General features: G+C 36.6%; 1 protein-coding gene across 1 annotated transcript; it reads right to left on the reverse strand.

The window, feature by feature from the left end:
- Positions 1-323: 323 nt before the first annotated feature.
- Positions 324-9,507, reverse strand: LOC149051433 (adhesion G protein-coupled receptor D1-like). The gene is made up of 19 exons (XM_089184092.1): positions 8,942-9,507; positions 8,572-8,597; positions 8,140-8,154; positions 7,951-8,007; positions 7,140-7,332; positions 6,866-6,973; positions 6,618-6,705; positions 6,436-6,526; positions 5,928-5,977; positions 5,598-5,727; positions 5,329-5,456; positions 4,833-4,935; positions 4,388-4,538; positions 3,806-3,887; positions 3,284-3,350; positions 2,963-3,045; positions 2,491-2,611; positions 1,946-1,987; positions 324-1,852 (listed from the first exon to the last, which is right to left on the reverse strand). Exons 1-19 carry the CDS (start codon positions 9,294-9,296, stop codon positions 1,715-1,717), a joined length of 2,028 nt encoding a protein of 675 aa, XP_089040218.1. The 5' UTR covers positions 9,297-9,507; the 3' UTR covers positions 324-1,714.
- Between the last annotated feature and the right edge of the window lie 10,074 nt (positions 9,508-19,581).

Below are 19,581 nucleotides of genomic sequence, written 5' to 3' on the forward strand. Positions count from 1 at the left end.
TGTATCATTATTTAACCGTACCGAGGATTTACTCAAACTTTCGAAATGAAAATCTGTAATTTGTGAAACGGAAAATGTTTAGATCTGTAATTTACACCTTGACGATGTGTCATTATTTAACCGTACCGAGGATTTACTGTAGTTTGCGAAACACATTTGACACCTGTAGATTGTTGAATTAGCTCAAACTCTATAACTTTCGAAATGAAAATCTGTAATTTGTGAAACGGAAAATGTTTAGATCTGTAATTTACAACAATAGAATTGCAGACAACTTAAGGCCACCAACCGCTAGGATGAATCGGTCAGTTCACTACCAGCGTGGATTACATTCGTAACCCTGAAGGTAATAACAACTTGGGTAAGAACGAAAAGAAAATCTTCGTGGTGTACTGTGAACGCTGAACGAGAACTCTGGAAAGTTACAGAGGTTTGTATCCAAGCATCGAAAATTTTAGGAACCAGAAATTTGCCCTGACCTGTTTGTAATTTCCCCTCAAACAGCTTTTGCTGTCTTCAGCAGAGGCAGCTAGTTGCTAGTATCCAAAGTGATTTGAGAGGGAGAAAGGAGACGGTTAATAAGTTATTTATTGGCTTGAATGCTTGAAAATATTTCCAGCCGGCAAAACAAGTTATATTTATGAAAATAGCAACGAAACTAGGGATGTACTCGGCGACCCACGACTCACGTGGGCAGAGATAAAAAAATCCGGACCGCACTAAGAAGCAATCAAAATGCAGGATTCGTTAATTTACGTAGAAATATCAGATTATGAACTACACAAAGTGTGGAGAATGTTAAAATTAAAGAATTAAATTTGGCACTCCGGTTATTACAGACATTGTTGCGTTGCTTTAAAGGACAAACAACCAATTAAAAAAACGTTACAGTGTTTATATTTACAAAACAACACGCATACTCACTAAAAGAATTGTGCAGTTTCTCCCGAGATTTAGCACACGGAACCCGATGAACTAGCCCTACTTTTTGCAAATTTGTTTCAATCACTAATGAAGTTACGCTGTTGTGGACCAAAACGGTTTTGAGCGATAAATTCGACATTTTCCTGCCACCATCAAAATCAACTGGACAAACCCAGTTTGATGTATGTTCTCTTCATCGGCTCCAATAGGTTGTAGTTTGGACAATTTTCTACTATAAAGTTAATTGTTATATACTACCAACTTTATTTCTGTGGTTAAAAATAAATAAATAAATAAAAGCACTAAAATTGATTTCTACGCTTCAGACCTGATTACCGGTTAAATGATTAATCAGTATATCATAAACTGGTATTCTATGGTAATTTGATTCTAAAACAAATAATTATTCCTTATAATGCCAACGATGCCACGTAAGTGTGGTTAAATATCATCAACCTAGATTATATATAATATCATCAAGCCTAGATTACCGGTTAAATGATTAATTAGTTTATCATAAACTGTTGTTCTCTGGCAATGTGATTCTTAGACAAATAATTATTCTATAAAATGCCAACGATGCCAGGTAAGTGTGGTTACACATCATTAACCAAGCTAAGTCTGTGCTTAAGAACATTTCCCAGCAGCTGGACAAAAAAATATATATTTATAAATACAACTTGAATTAACTTGAATCAACTACAGCCTCAGCAACATAAGTGAAGCTGGTTATAAATGCATTTAGTATTCTCCTATTCCATTGACAAGACAAAAGTTCAAAGTCCCTTGATTACTCTCGATCCTGGACAGGAATCCCAGTATCATTGTGACTTTGACGAGCTTGAGAGTTTCCTCTATTGTCACCTTGCCTTTGATTAGATGCATCTGGGAGGACTTTTAAGATTCTTCTTTTGAAACGCCCCCTTATCTGGATAGGAATTAAAGGTCAAATTAGAGGTACTTATTATGTTTAACAAGTTTTTCTTGATATGAATTAAAGAGACTCAAAATTCATATATACCTCACTATTTCCCAAACAGTGACAGAAGAAAATGAAGAATCCCTTCGACAAAATATAGATAAAACTCCATTAGTTGATAATAAGACAAATAAGCAAAAAGATACAGAAATAAAAGCAGCTTTACTCTTCTGTTCTTTCTTTCTTTTTTTTTTTTGTCGTCAATGTAGGGTTGTGTCCTTTAGAACAACTCTGCTAGAGATCTCTTTTCCTTATCATCTACGATTGTTGACTTATCTGAGGCTTATTTTCCCGAATATAACTCTATCCGTCAGATGTAGTTCATATTGACTCTAATATCATCTTTAAGCAGAGCTAAGGCTTTGAAGATAAAAAATACAAGTGCAAAAGGAAGGTTTAAATGGTCGCGAGTCGGCTTATTTACGGAGAGTCACGAGTCTGGTGTCTAAAAGTTATTCTGAATTATCCTGAGATATGGAGGCGCTTTTCAGTATTTCCGACGCTTACCACGTTGTAAGTACGCTCTTATCTCTACCCATGAGTAAGCAAATGCTTGAACAAACCTTTAAGATTTTAGACGACGTTACCTGATTGGAATTAAGGATTACAAAAATGTAGGAAAAGGCGATGTGTAACGGCACAAGGAAGCCAATCAGCCACGTGACACCCAGCAATGGAGCCAACACCACGTATGCACGGACACCAAGCCTGATAGAGACCAAATGAATAGTCACTTTGAAAACACAAGCGTTAAAACTGAATTCTAAATCTTTTTCCCACAAGCTGAAATAAAGAAAGATTGAAAACTCTTAAATTGAAGGTAATGAATAGTCGCGATATAATGTTGGGAGTGACAAAAGAAGCACTTTGAAGGTCTTCCATCGAAAACGCACCATATTTTATGTGCTAGGGCGTCATTCAAAGCCTGTCAAGCCTGTCCAGGCCAGTTTTTCTTTTTAGCAAGCAATAATACGAGATTATTTAAAGTCTAAGCACTTTAAAGAAAAAAAAATCGACATTATGGAGGCATTTATGGAGAAGAAACACTAATAATCCCACCTGATCTGCTCAGTTTGGCTGCCCTTCACATGTTGGATTGTTGTTAATTCCTTGATAACTCGCACGAGGATCATCATGTTAATCTTCAGTTATTAAAAAGGAAAACAAAAGAAGAGGGAGAAGATGAAAAGGGAAAAAAGGAACTGTCGGATATTTTTTATTGCCCTTGCTTCTGTTGTAAGTTTTTAAATAGGAATTTTAAAGACTCATCAAGAGAATAGAAATGATCAAAAAAATGTTGATCTAATCAACGGTGAAACAAACATTTTCAGACCACTAAAACTGGTATCCATCGAAGAAATTCAATCTGTTGCCACTTACAATTGCGATCAGTCCAACAAAGGAAACAAATATCCAGATGATATTATTAGAGGAGGACATCCAGCAGCTTAGAATTTGAAAAAAAGGCACAGGGGAACAAAGTTTAAATTTGTTTTCTACGTCGATAGCAGCATTTAAAGGTGTTTCATGGCAGAATGTCAAATCCAAACTCATTTTTGATACAGCATGTTGCCTTTACGTTACATTAAAAAAACTCTTCCACTACTTGTACTGTAATACATTGAGAGATCCACAGCTTGCAGCTTGAAAGAAGGGGGTGCCTGGTGGGTAAGGGGGGGGGAGGCCAGTTAAAAGGGCTGCAGGTTTCTGTTATTAAGCGCTTGCATTCCTTAGTCCTGGTTCACAAAATATAGGAGTCAGGGAAAAGGGAAGGTCACACTATGGCATCAGGATTTTTTCTCCTTTACCTTCCCCCATTCCCCCCTTTTTTTTCAGTTTCATAAATTCAGGCTTCCACCATTTTTTATGCAGTCGATAAAATTAACAAACTTTAAAACTTACTTTTCATCATTGACAAAAGTTTCGATTCCATCATTTCTTGCAGTGATTGGCAGAGATACAGCAACTACGATTGCAGGCAGTCCTGAGGAAAGTAAAGATAAAAGATTGCCAGTTTAAGTTAGACATTATAGCAAAAATAATCAAGTTCTAGTGTTATTACATTTTCCAAAGCCGATGACGGTAGAAGTTGATGATTTTAATAAACCACCGACGGTGAGTTGTTACGCGATTATATGAATTTTCAATGTGATTTTTTTATGTTGTTAACTCTCGAAACCTTTTGGCTGTGGGTATGAAATTACTAAATCACCGCAAATTCGACAAAGCTGCCTTACTTCAGCCAACTAAATTTGCATTTATAACTAACTCTAATGAGCACCGGGAATATTTAACTATTAACTTAGGTACAACTCGAGACGATGCAATGGTTTCCAAAAAATGCGTGTGTTCATTTGAAGAATTAAAAAACAAAGCCATTTTAAGATCTTTTTGTTCAGTTTGGTTTTTGCAAATCAGAATCGAGATATTTCCTCAAGTATTTCTTCAAGTCCTATCCCATTTTTCTCATTTCTTGCTCCTCACCCCAGCAAAAGCCATGATAGCGATACATTTTATCGCTAATGTTGTAAACCTTTACAACAAATAAATAGATATAAATCCCCTCGACAAGCATCCAGCAAAAACTGGCCATCAGGAAATACTGCATAAGAGCTGCCACAGCTACACAAGCAGCCTGCAAGAAATAGATAATCCGTAAAAGTGTTATAATTTTCCCGTCAAATGGTATTTGCCGAAATAATAATCCGAAAAACAGAAAGAAACAGAAACCAAAATAAACAGAATGAACAAGGCAAAACTACGACATAGAAAACATGCAAAACCGAGGGAAAAAAAAAAAGAAAGAACAAGAACAAGAAAAAGAATCACTCGATGGATCAGTCAGTCTTCAAATCATTAAGAAGCTGGACCAAATTAAATACAAGCAAACAAACAAACAATTACAAGAACAGGAGGTTCAAAGAGTCACCTGGTTTTCAGTGAAGTCGATTCCAGCGAAAAAGATGATATGTCCTGCTCCAATGCAGGATGTCAGACTAACCCGTATGTGACACAAAGGTAAGTTTCTGTCTCTGCAAACGAGCCAATAAATAGTAACTAATTGAAATTGATTTAGCAGTCAGACTAAAAGGATCAATTAATTGTAAAGGAAACCACCAAAAAGACAATTGCAAATGATCCACCAAACGAACGAATAATATAATTATGCTGACATAATACACTTTTTATAGGAATTAATTTGTGAATAACGAATGAATAAAAGAATACTGACCAGAAAGTTTCCATTGAAATATCATATTTTAAGAAAGATCATCTCAAAACGTTTGATTTCTTTTCCAGATACGGTCGATCTGTGCTGACATCGATCCAGAACTGATTCGATGACTTATTTTCCATCCTTTTAGACATAGTTAATTTCTCACAATACAGTTCAAGGGATATCAGTGTTAATTAAATGTACTTACGTGAGCTGAAGATAGCTGATAATTGTGAGTACGACTCCGGTGAGAGATAAAGCCATCCCTACTCGAGTAAGGAGTGTCAATATTTTGTCATGTTCATCTGACGAACGAGTTTTATCCTGATTGAAAAACTGTAAAGATCATAATTATTTATCTGTATCAAAGGAAATGTTTATATTAATTAATAAAAATAAATGCGATACTTTTATGCTTCTATGTAGCTTTCTAGGTCCATATAATTTTATTTTGTAGAAAAAAAAACAAATAGTCACCTTCCCGTCATCAGCATTGTTGGTGAAATCCATGAGTACAGCGAAGTGGGTGAGATGATTGCAAACACATTCCGTGTAATGATCTGATATCATCTTTGTTTGACATCCTTCACTTGACCAACCCCCAAAGCTTTAAAAACGAATAAGACAAGGAGAAAGGAGTCAAAATAACTTTTTTAATTAGAAACCTCCTTCTCCCTCCACCTGAAAATAATTCAGTCCACTCTACTAATATCTCCAAAGTGATTTCTAATACTTTGAGCTTCCTTTACGATGAAAAATTGGAAGAATTAACGCCGCTAATAAAATTTATGCCACTGTAGTGCTTACTTTTCTTCAGAGAAGCTCCAGAATACACATGTTCTTTTTTTACGATTCACCTAAAGGAAAAATAGAGTCAAGTGTTGTGATTCAAAGGGTAATATAGCGAGGCTTCAGTGCTCGCCCCAGTGATGCCTTACTAGTAGCTGACTATTAAGGCGTCATCAATTATAGAATATTAGTGTTACCCTCCAAGTTAAATGGTAATTCTGAACATGAAGGTCGGTAGGGCAACCCCACAAATGAGGTCTAAATTTGTTTTCAACAAAGGTGAATTTGAATATTAAAGAATATGGTTACGAAATGACGGTTTTTCCTCTTCTTTTTTGTATTTCAATTAAGGAGTCGAAATGCGATGAAATGTGATTGGTTTGGGGCTCATACAATGTAACGCGAACTTAATCCTAACTTACATCGACTGTAATGGGAACCCGTAGCAACGGAAAGGAACAAATAAAGAAAAACAAAAACAAACAAGCAAACAATCAAAGGAAAATGGTAAAAAAAGAAAAAATACCTTCGTGTTTTGAAAAACCAAGGTGACGTTCTCTGCTAGCACTTCTAGCAAAGGATCTACTACAGCGGATATAATTTTACTGTCCAGTATCCTGAAATAAACCAAACTCAGCAATCACAAATTAGCCTCTTTTTTTTTCCTATTTTTTTCTGTCTGTGGCTTATATTTTAAAATTTACAAACCAGGTTTTGTTGGTTCCTCCAGAACCTGCTGAGTAGTTTGAAAAAAGCTCCTGAAGGCTGTTGTATTCAATCCCGAGTACTACGGATCCTATTTTTAAGAGGAAAGAGAACTGAATTTAAAAAAAATGAAATCGACCACTTACGAGCTGTTGGTCCTACTATGCGAAAAAGAGTAGATAAAAATGAAGTCCAATGAATTTTCAGGTTCGCCGAGAAGTGAAGAACTAAACCAAAATGAATACACCTACCATTCGGATGTAGATTAGCTGAGGGAATCTTGATAAAGTTCTCCTCATTGCTTCCATTGAAGAGAAAATCCCTTCCTTTTCGGTGAACATTACGTCTGACTTGAAACGCTATAGTAAAAGTGTTAATAATAATGATTATGAAAATAGTCACATCATCAACGATGACGATAACAATAACGATAACAGATACGATAACAGTAACAACAACGGCAAAGACAATGGTAACGATAACAATGTTTTTTAGCAAAATATAACGAGTTTTTCTTCAACTTACCCAGTTCTTTGCTGGTAACATTAGCTTCGGGATTTGTGATTTTTAATCTACGTTTGGCAAATCTGATTATAAACTCCTCAAGGGCAAAGGAGGAAAACATAGCTTCTTCCCCTTCTTCATCTGCGAGAATATCCCTTTGTTTATGGCGGAACCAAATTTTTTTAATTGCAGTTGCAAATACTGGTAAAGCAACCTGGGTTAAAATAAAAAACGGCCCTTTGAAATGAACATTTAGAGTCTCTGTGATAGGTGGCTAAATGTGTCCCATTTAGTCAATCTCTAAGTGCTTAATGAACAATCTATTAAACAGAGAAAGAAAAGCAAATACAAAGATCACAATATCAACAACAGCAACACATAAAAGCGAACTTTTTTAATTGCAGTTGCAAACACTGGTAAAGCAACCTGGGTTAAAATAGGCAAAATCGAACATGTCAGGAATTAACTCCTGCAAACGAAGAAAACAAACTAGCACAACAAAACAAGCAAACGAACAACAACAACAAAAATTGAAACAGAAACACAGCAATTATGGGAAATTATTACGCGGTGGCTATATTCAGTAATTTTTGCATAACTGCCTTCAACGGCCCTTTGAAATGAACATTTAGAGTCTCTGTGATAGGTGGCTAAATGTATCCCATTTAGTCAATCTCTAAGTGCTTAATGAACAATCTATTAAACAGAAAAAGAACAGAAAATACAAAGATCACAATATCAACAACAGCAACACATAAAACAAATTAATTACTAAAGTAAAGGGTAAGACAAACATAATAATTGAAGTTTAAATCTTGGTATGAAGCATTACCTGCAAAGCATTTTCTTTATTGACTTCAATGTTAGAAAGTTTCATCAAATCATTCATCTAAAAGATAAGATAAGGTGTAATGTCAAGTGTTATAAACAGCTATGAAGCCCGAGCCCTGCGTTCTACCATCCTGACATGCACAGCCATGCAAAATATTTAAAGTTGGAAAACATTAAGTTGATATCTTACCCAACTTGGAATTGGCTGTACCACATGAAAGCGAAATAGAAAGGAAAGAAAAGAAAAAGGAAACAAACAGACAATTTAGCAAATATTCAGATAAGCAAAATATACAAAAAAACAAAACAAAACAAAACAAAAAAACGAACAAAACAGAAAAACATTAATAAACATAAACCCTCCAACATAACAAAGAACACTCTGTTACGTTACAAAAAAAAGTTATTATATTAATAATTGCAGCTTCACCTTGAAATTAATGCTTTTAAGGCTCAGGCTCAGGATCGTTTAGAATATAAAGTAATAATAAGAGAATAATTTAACTGTTTTAAACATGTTTTCAACTGGCTACTGCATATACATTCCATCTGCGCAGAAGACAATTATAATTTGTTTAGAAATTAAAAAAAAACAAAAAAAAGTCAGGAAAAAAAATCTCACCTTAACTTCATCATTCCTTGTGACCACTAATGTCGATAAGGTAAAACAAAGCAAAGAACAAAACAAAGCAGAACATTTCAAATCATCCGGCAGGAATGTTGGACGTTACACCTAATGCTACGCTTAATGTGCTATGCCAATAAACATTTCTGTGGAAAAGGGGAACTTCAAATGGGTTTTAGCAACATGTACTCCTCTTAGCTGGCGAGCTATTATTATTTGCTATTAAAACTCTACCGTCTGGTGTTGCACTTATACGTCTCTTTTGAATTTTCCAATAACGTGAATTGGAATTGTGGATTCAGCCTAAAATATAAGAAGTGCCGCTTCTCGATGAATCATGACTTTCTGTTTCCTAAAATCTACTTACTTAAGGTGATAATAAATACAAATGCTCCGCAGGGTACTACACGAAATGGAATTTTCCCGGTGTCAATTCCTTGATTTAAGAAAACACTTCGACACTCTGGTTGACATGGTGGCTTCTCTTTGCCAGCGAGGTAGTAAAGTTTTTCACACCACGTATAGCAGGAACCTTGGCGAGCGCCAAAGACAAATGGACTACATTTTATCTTGCGCCATCCACTCTCAAGAAAGTTTCTGCAGTCCGAATGTTCACATTTACTTCGGTTCAAGAACGGGGCAGTTGTACACGTATCATCTGCAATAAATTGAAATGATGGCAAAATAATTATAGAGTAAAACTTGCCTCTCAAAAAAATCATGTTTTGCAGTTCAACTTACGCAGTGCAGTTTTTAGCTATGCATGCATCGTCTGAGCTGATTGAGGAGGAAATTATGAAACATGATTTTCTCTTGAATTGGATGAAACGTCTGGCCGCGATCTGCCTCATATACCAACTGGATTAACTTCACTCGGTCATCTTCTAACTTTACTCAAACTTGCCCGTAGTGTCATAAGCACTTACTTTGCTTACCTATTGCCCAACACCCTTGAACAACTACGGGATAATAAAGGAAAAGACAAGACTCACATCAAAAGAATATCATTATAACTATGATGATACTAATAATGATGATAATGATAAAAAATAATAATAATAGTAATAACAATTATGTTAATATTGACAATAAAATAGTGATATTAACATTAATAATCAGCTGATAAAGCTTGCAACTAGCAAACCACTCAGAAACAGTAAATGTTGCAGTCGTGCAGTGGTGGAACGTATTTTTCATTACAGATATTTTATTTTGAACTTTGTTGAAGGGCACTAACGTTTATGGTTCCGCTTTTAATCGGCTTGTTTTGACACTGTAGTGATACTTGAATAACGATTTTGTCTATCAGAGAATTTGCTTTCGAGCATACATCATAGCTATAGAATTACAATACCTAATGTTTACCTTTTTTTAGGCTAAATTCTTACGTAGCATTTCTTTTTAATGTGGCAAGTAGCTGATGCGCTGATAGTACAGTTTTTCCATATTTTAATTATTAATTTACATTCAAGATGCACGCCATCTTGGCTTCGAGTCGAATCTAGAATTTCTTAGCTTCGCATATTTAAATCACAAGTGAAATTATTATTACAATTTCTCACCATTCTTATATCCATGGGGAAAAACTAATAGAAAATATATATCTCTTTATGCCTCTTTTTTTCTTCAGCCGTCCGTAAGCTCAACCCGAGCATTTATCCTAAATATCTGTGTTCAGTTGTATAAAGGGTGGATAACATTATCCAACGGATAGATTGCTATCCATCGATCTTTCTATAACGCATGTAATTCTGTGTTTCAAAGCGATTGTCTCGCCGTAAGAATCGGTATCTTAGAAAATTCTCTCACGTCGCCCAAAACGATGAAGGTAATCAACCAAGAAGAATTGCAAATAAATGAATAGATAAATAAAGATGGCAGTGTTCCATCAAGTATAACGACAAGACTCATTTTTCGTAATTTTGATGAGATAACCCGCAATAATGGTGGCGTATTCTAAGTTTAGTGCTGATCAAAAAAAGAAAAAAAATTCGAATTTTCCCTATATATGTGGATATCTCTTGTTTTTATTAAAGGACTTTCACAGTCAAGAGTGTAGTTTTTTCCCCAATTAAACATACAGAATTGGAAGAAAACGATTAATATATACAACTGTATTTTGGGACGCTGCGAGAAATTTATAAACCCTTAAAAAATGGTTGTTGGCTCCATGTCTAGTAACATGATAATGATAAAGATATACGCACCGAGAAAGAACGCTGCAAGACGAAATAGGCTTGCCAAACCATCTAACATTTTGTTCATCATTGCAGTTCTCACTCGAACTGTGGTCTCTGTGGTTAGATGAGACTTGACTCAATCGATCCATTCACATTGCATCATTAGAATGAAACTATATTCATTCAAGAAGCGCGTGACTGATACCATATGTTTTAAGACACGCGCTAGTGTACTTCCGGTTATAACCTGCTCTTATTTTCATTCGTAGTGACCTGCGCATGTACTACACTGAAATATTGATACAGCTAACGATCCATTGCGTTTCATTTATGTTAAGTAAAAAGGCAAATTATAAAAATTCGTTTTAGTAACCTGGCTCAAAATATTTCCGCGACGTTCATCCGTCCCAGCCTGGCATCCTCAAGATAACGACACGTGATAGCAGCTGCTAAAATCATTCATCTTTTGCCGCCTTTTTTTTTCTTATTTTCATACTTAGGCCTTACTGTTATTCAACCTCAATTTCAATTCATACGAAAGATTATGTTAGTTTTGGTAGCATTGGTATACAATTGTTATCAGAAAAATGCTAATAAAAGGGATGTAAACAAACGAAACAAAACAAAACTACGGTTTTGATCTCCCCCTAAGGTAACAATCCAGATGTTTCCCACATAGCGGCAGACTTCAGTATTTCAGTTGAATGACAAACTCCTATATAAATACGTGGCTCGTTCTGGGCAGTTCAACATCGAAAATGAACAAGAAAATAATAATAATAATAATAATAATTACCAGTTTTTAACTCGTGAATTGCGCACATGCGCAAGAGCGAGTTGTAGATATGATGTGGAGAATGGCACTCGCTCGCTCGATTGGTCCATTCCCGTAAACTTTTTTTCGATTTTAGGCTTTTGAGTGCATTTGATAGTTTTTGGCGAGCAATAAACAAACGAAATGGCGACCTTTGTTGCTAAGAGTAGCGGTGGGGTGAAAAAGAAGCCAATGATAATCTTAAAATAATTTTTTTTTTCATTTTAGTTTCAACAAGCGGCGCCAGCGACTGGCAGGCATGCAAGGATTCACACTGAAATAAACAAAACAACCTTTGTTTTTCATAAAATTGTAATTTACAAGTCTTGGACTTGAAAACAATCCGACGATTCATTGAAAATATAAATTAATGCGAAGCGCTCGGAGATTGCAGATGTTCAAAAGCTTTTTCTTTAATGGCGTGAGATTGAGGAAAAAATCGATGATTACGTTTCGTATCGTGTGTTTTTCCTGTGTGAAGCAATAAAATATGCCGGCGACTGACGAAATTACAAGTTATCACGAAAATAAAATAATACCTAAACAAACAATTTTAGCTACCAATTTTGAGTGATTTTTAAAGAACAATTCTCTTTTAAGTTTCAAGACAATTTGAAGATTCAAAATAAATATTACGTACTAACATGCGAAAGTTATACACCGCAAACTTGATAAATAGGCCTGAAATTAAATTCTATCTTGTTCCTTATTATACGTTGCCGAGCACGTGACTAAAATCCACCAGGCGGCGATCCAAAATAATGGTGACAGTCTCGGCTTAGTTATATTACTCAAAACTCGTTCCCGTTTGTCTCATTTGATAAAGAGGGAATCGTTAATGCTTTCATTAAGACAGTATTGTCTTGGTTTTCTAATATTTACAATGATAGGCAGTAAATTTCACTTTTCACCCACATTTACTTCCAACCTTTTCTTTTGAACCAGAAACAAAAATTATATACGTTTAAAACACATAACATCATTGTGACAGTGTGTTAGGACATTAATATACCAAAGGTTCCAAACCTCGATATTTTATTACAATAAATAACGGATGAAGGTTATGACAAAATCCATAGATATGGATCGGAGATTCGAAATCTGTAAAGCAATGCGTTAACAAATTAGTTTCAGTTCATATCGATAATATCAAAAGAAATCAAGGTAAATATTTACCCATTGGTTCTAGGTGTCCATAACACTGTCTAGCGATAGACAATCTTAACAATTATATCTGTTATGTCATCAAATTATAATGCGCAAAGAAATTAGAATTTTGCGCAATACAATCATCCACCCTTGTCAAATGTAATAGCATGATCATTTCAATTGTAATGCCTTCTTATCCCAACGTTACTTTGTTTCTTTGCTGCGAACACTGAACTACTGCGCGTACTCTAGATATGACAATCAACCAGAAAATTCCCTAAACCAGATTACATTAAACGTAATCCAAAAGTCATGTATCAATTCACGAGTTTGCTCACAGAACACTTTGATTAAATCTTGTAGCAAACAATGGAGTTAAAAAAAATTAAATTTTTTTTAAAAAGAAGCTTAACGATATTGATACAATTTTTCGTTTACATCACAATCAGTCTCGCTCTCCATGATTTCTTAGCGATCAGTGTTGAGTCGCCTCTTATGACCATTCACTTTACTACCAAATAGAGATATCAGACATAAGTTTAAAATGACTGATAAACTATCAAGTCTAGCCTTGAAAGGCTCACCTTTCTAGTATTAGCTGCTCGTCTGACGAAGACATTTTGAGCTATCTCGTTAGAAGAGAGGCCACGTGACTTGATATCTCAATTTAATCTTTACGGCGAACAGTGTGTTCATTAGGAAATAAAGCGTTATTCATTTTCGCTTTCTTGTTTACCTATAATTTTATTTCATTTCAATGTGCTGTTCGGCACCTCTCCCAAAAAGCTGCTCTTAATCTCTTTGTTCAGTTATGTCAAGATAACACTCTTAAACTGATAATTTTGTCTATTGTCAACTCCTAAAATAAATTCGCGTTGATATGCGGAGCTACTCACGCTTCGGTGCCACCATGTAGTTTCTCTTAAGTTCTTTAGTTACCACTTGTATTCAATAAAATACTTACTGCACCTAAAAAGCTAAACTCAGGGATTTTTCCCTCGTTTTCATCTCACTACTCCCAACTTCCCACTTGTGTGAACTTCCATGAACCACTTATGTTATTTCTGCTATTACTTCACCAATATCGATGCTCCTACAAAAGAAGACAACATCTCACATAGGGTTTAATTCTTTGCCACAGTTTTTGGTCACCATTTATGTCACTTCTTTATCCGTTTCTATTTATTTTCTTTAAGGTCAGAGATGAGGATTATCTATACGGCCATTATCGATCTTTGCTGTTTCATTCAGTGATTTACTCCCCGGTGGTCTGCTGTCGTACGGCTCTCCATTTGTTATGTTTTTTAATCGTGGGCATCCACGCTTTTGGAATTTCTATTCCTCTATCCCCGTTGATGTTGTCAGGGTAAAGTCTTATATGAATTGCCCCTTTGACCCTGCACGTGTAGTAATAAGCGTCACGATCATTAAACTTTACTTCGTTCACAGGGAATCCTGTAAACTACGCCATCTTGTTTAGCCGGGTCGACGGCGTCTTTTGGTCGTACTAACTGAGATCTTAGCGTAGTCTCCTACTTGAAAACAGCGCGAACGCCTTGTTTCTATAAGCAACGGCGAAGCTGTTTAGACAGACCTTTGACATAAAATAAAACAGCGGTAGTTTTAAAGGATTTCATAGGGGTTAAGGTCTTATCGGCTGTATAAACAAGAATAGCGAGTTATGCTATGAACAGTATTAATCCTAATTTTTTTTCCTTTTCTTCCGTTTTAGACACATGCAAATCCAACAAATATTGGAACACTTCCAGTAAGTAAGAGCTCTCCCTTTGCTCTTTAACAGAATGTTATCACTATTAGGCTAAGAAAAAGGACTGAGATATATAAGTTAAAGCACCATTAATCCCCCTAGTCTATCAAAATTGAATGGGTAAGGCTGTGTATTTCTTCATGGCTCCCACCACCACCACCACCCCCCCCCTCTCCGATAGCTATATTTGGTAACTCGACTTCCCCTTACGAAAAGAAGAAGTCTCTGCTGTTAATGCTGGCTTCTTTGGCTTTTACGGGCTATTCTTTAACTATAGGCTGGGGGTAGACGATTGGGTTTTTTTTTTTTTTTTTTTTTGGGGGGGGGTCACATGGTTTTCAGGAAGATCGGTCGTCTCCAACAGCATAAAACGAGGGGGAAAGCTTCCATAAGACTGCCAGCGAAGAGAGTGGAGTAGAAACATATGAAACCTTATAAAAGACCATGTAAATGATGTCGTGACAAACCCTATTGCCCCCCCCCCCTCCCTGCGTAGTAATGAATAATGGGTGTGTTCTTCTGCTGGAGTTTTTCCCGTTCAGATGAGTACCTTATGGCTGGTTTCCTATCCTATCCTTACAAAGTCCAATGCTCAAATCTCAACCTATGGTACATGTTGTAGAAGAAACAGGCTTATCAGAATGAAGACTCCTAGAGTTAGAGAAAAGATAGTTTTCAATCGCCTCTTACTCCGGAAAACGGAGTTTCACTTTTTCATATAATTGCAGAAAGGGTCGGTTTTTTTATGGGAAAATATTAGAATCGTGAGTGTTTTTTTCTTTTTCAACCCTTTAATTCTGATGAGTGACCAAGATAGAAATTCTCTTCACAATATCAATACAAAATCAAGAAGTCAAGTGATGAGAACCAAGAAAAGTATCAATTGGGGGATTATTAGCTGATCCAATACCAAATTCTTGGTAGTAAAATCAGAAGAATTGTATAGCAGACTGTAAGGAGAATTACAAATGATATCTTGGGAGTTAAAGAGTTAGACGCTGTTCACTAAAGAACGCCGTAATGGTTATAAGGTCATTAGCCGTGTAGGGTGTGTTTTCCAAGTATGAATTAATGCGATAGAGCGAACTGCTGAACAGTTATTGTTTCTCAATCAGGTGTAGTTGCATCTCACGCAAAATAAGTCTTTGCAACATCTGAAAGGTCAAACAGTTGCGAAAAAAGCCAATTTGAATTCAATGACATACAAGACAAAAGGGATTAGACAAGAATATTAAATTGCAAAATTAATTGGTGGTAAATACCTGGTGGTATATCATTACACATAGGCATATATTACATTGATCGGTCTTAGAAATTTTTTATCTCAGAGGAAGCAATAATCCATGAAAATCTGCCGGTTTTTTTTTTTTTTAGTTTAATTTTCACCGAAAAAGTTTATTTGAAAGTACTGGTTTGTTTTGTTCTTTTCATGTTGTCCATATTAGTGATATGCCGCAATTTCGGATGGACAAGCAATCACAAATGTTTATCATTTAAGGAATATGAAAGAAAATATGAACTTGTACTCCAAAAAACTGAGGGGTACACGCATATCTCTCTAAATGCGATCCATTCATAAATTATGGCTATGATTATTAAGGGTTTTGACCCACTTGAGATTTATCTTATTCATTCATCTTTTTTAAACTTTAAGCTCGCGATAGTTTGTTCGACCGGCCATTTTTTATTTGCAGTTAGAGTGCACGGTGGCGGTGGGGGGCGGGGGAGGTGAGAAAAGACGTCTGCCCGAAGAGGCCGTTAAAATGCCCTACGCCTCCTGATTACTTGCGTTTCACTGCATTTTCGGAAATAAGAAGGTAACCAATAAAAATGAGTTTATTTAAAATTCTTTGACAATGACTTCCGGCAAAAACAGACACACTTGGAGCCGAGCCGTCATATCCAGCTACATATAATGCGTAATGTCCGATAAGAGTGCGGGTGACAACTGTAGGCTTTGTGGAGTTTCCATCAAAATTCAGTTCGGAAATCTCCCCAAGCAAAGCCACTCTTCGTCAGAAAATATTTTCAAATCTTCGAAACGGAAGGAGTGCTTTGGTGTTGTTTTGAGCGAAATTGTTCATCAAGTTGGATTTTCCTTGGTGCAAGATAGTTCGAGATTTTCAGATCGTGTTTGCAACCCATGTGGCCGTAAGATTCGAATTTTACCACTTTGTCAAGAATGCAACTACAACGACATCTACTCCAGTGGAAACTAGCGAAAGAAACCTTGACTCGCCAGATAAAGCTAATCCACCGTGGAAGAAATCAAAAGCTGTACGTGTTCGTTCCCCGATTGGCAGGACTCCGTTGAAGGAAGTTCCTCCTCTCATGCGATCGAAAAAGTCTGTCGCCTTTGAAAACGCAGTGAATACCTCGTCTGCCATGTTGCTACAGGAAAGCGAGATGCTTTGTCATATGAATGTGGAAGATCTTCCAAATGATGGTGTGAAAATCGTGTTCATGAATCCGTCTGGAAACGAGACTGTGAGAATTCCCAGAGATTCCCAAAAAAAAAAACATTGGTGAAGAACGTTGCTACCAAACAATGGAGAGAAGCGATGAATGCGCTTTAATGCACGAAGAAACTAAGCCTGAACTATATAAGGGAACCTCCAAGCTAGTGTCGCTCGAGTTTGACGAATACTTGAAATCTAATAGTGTAGTTTGATCGTCCGGGTGAGTGTAGTCCTGAGAAGGACTGTTGTCGGTAGTGGTGACTGACGTTTCGACAACCTGAGCGGAAGTCATCATCAAAGTCAAGTGAAAGGTTGTTGTCAGTCAAACTACACTATTACATGTTACTCAAGGGTTCAAACCATTTACTGTATTACTTGAAATATAGATGCATATTGGAGGCGCGTAATCCGGACGAGCTCGCTAGTTTCTCAAACAAAATTTTCATGAAAGAGGTGAGAATTTTCTGTCCCTCTGGTTTGACTACGTTTGAGGTGCAAGTGGTTTATCGCAGAATACTTCCAAAGAGTGCAACCCAGAGATAAAATCTCTTGCTTTAGCTAGCACGCTTAAGAAACGCCAGAGCCTCTGCAGTGCACTACCGAATTTCAACTTTTATGTTTCACAGTGGTGTTAAATATGGCGACTTGACAAGTTTAAATCATTCGGAGGTATGTATGTCTCCAGATTGACAGCTGCGGCTTAATTGAACTAATCAGGAACTCCATTCTTGGGCGAACGGAGTCTGGCAAAATAACAATGGCTTCGGGCAGGCGTAATCTTCACTCCCTAACCCCCACCCATCTCCATATTTTTGACCGTCGACCGCCCGCTTGGTATAAATTTTTCCTCTCCCCAGCCTTCCGCTGCCATTAAAATCAAAGATGGCGACCATAATATTCGTTATGAAATTATTTAGCACTCTCCAGCCTAAATTACGCCTGCTTTGCAGGCTAAGTGGGAGAATAAGAGCCCGTTCACATGGAGGTGGGGGACCCCAGGTTACAAACCGTAACGGACAGACAAGGAGTGTAAAATGTTCACATTTTGTAATATTTAGCGCTGTAAATCTACTATATTTCAAACTATTTCTTTTGACGTATTAAGTCAACGGTTCCTCGCGTAGCCTAACACCGCGTCACACAACGTGTGACGCTTTCATGACTAAATACATACGTGCCCAAGAATGAATCTTTCGTCTTTCTCGAGGCTTGAGCTTAGGACGCCTATATTCAAACTCCCTAATTGCAAGCGCAACAACAACCTTAAGAAACCTCACCCCAGCAACCCGGGGTTGTAAGACTGTAGGTAAACGCGTTTTATTTTTCGACCGCGGCTAAGCGGGTTACCTCACCCACCTGGGGTCTAGTCCCTCACCTTCATGTAAACAGGCCCTAAAAATTATTTGCGAGAGAGGCATCATCACGTGAAGAGATGGCGGCAAAGGAACAAAACAATGCAGAACTGTTTGATTTATGAAAGAAAGCTGCAGTAATGAAGCAGATCAAAATTGCCTCTTGTGCCATAGCTTGGATGGGCTGGGGATTTCATAAATTCATCAATTAATATGTGTTTTTTTATCAAGCATTCACATAAACGGTTTTATATGGTCGTCCACATTCTTTTTCTTTTCCCCAGTTAACACCTTTACGTTTTAAATATTCGATTTCACATGTGAAAGATATTTGCAAACCTTATCAGCTCAGTAAGTATCAAGCATTCACATAAACGGTTTTATATGGTCGTCCACATTCTTTTTCTTTTCCCCAGTTAACACCTTTACGTTTTAAATATTCGATTTCACATGTGAAAGATATTTGCAAACCTTATCAGCTCAGTAAGTACGCGGGCAAACACAGTGTAAGCTTGTTCTAGGTTAGTATTAATTTCATTTTGAGAAAGAGCCGGTGTCTTTAGGCTTTTTTCAACATCAACCGTGTGGATATACAAATTGCTTTCCTCGAAATATAACACAAAAGGAACGGAATGATAATTTCTACTTGCCTAATTTAGTTTCTAACCGTCAGTAATTTATTTACGGTGTATTGCACAGCATAATTTCATGTGGGTACCAGTTTGTAAGAGTAAAGTTGAAACACGGATTAAGCAACCACATACCAAAATCTTCAAATGCTTGTAACACCCGCAAGGACAAGCTGGAGGAGAATGGCATCCCAAACATCCCCGGCTGAAAAGCGTCGCCGTGAAGAAGCAAAAAATGAAGTCATATTATGCAAACACTCGATTAACCTTAGTGTCAGTTATCAGGGTAATCAAGTTCGCCAATAAAATATATACAATTCTCCATAACTTTTCACTGTGTTGCATTACCACTGGTATAATGCTTTTTTTCTTTTAATAAGGGCCGTACAATTTATTGTGGCTTATGATAATTTCATTATTCTGTAAATTGATGTCTTGGATTAGACCTTTCTAACACAACTGTATCCAATGCTCTTTTTTCCACAAAGAAGGAGACCTTAAATCCCGATTACTAGAGTCGTTCTTTTATTACTTTTCGGACCGATACAAAGCTGTCAGAGCCTTCTGAAGCTGGTTATCTTCACCTGCTCTCACATTTTCTGAACGAACTTAACTTAAGATATACACAGATCTAAGCTAAAAAACAACACTGCGAT

Source organism: Pocillopora damicornis, chromosome 1 (genome assembly GCF_964200805.1).
Source record: "Pocillopora damicornis chromosome 1, jaPocDami1.2, whole genome shotgun sequence".
In the NCBI taxonomy this organism is placed as follows: Eukaryota; Metazoa; Cnidaria; class Anthozoa; order Scleractinia; family Pocilloporidae; genus Pocillopora; species Pocillopora damicornis.

Bases quoted from the DNA above. Each gene is read 5' to 3' on its own strand.
- LOC149051433 (XM_089184092.1), bottom strand. From the start codon at position 9,296: ATGATTTTTTTGAGAGGCAAGTTTTACTCTATAATTATTTTGCCATCA. The intron at 6,706-6,865 runs GTAGGTGTATTC...TCTTAAAAATAG, and splicing joins AGCTAATCTACATCCGAATG to GATCCGTAGTACTCGGGATT. The intron at 3,351-3,805 runs GTAAGTTTTAAA...TCAAATTCTAAG, and splicing joins ACTTTTGTCAATGATGAAAA to CTGCTGGATGTCCTCCTCTA.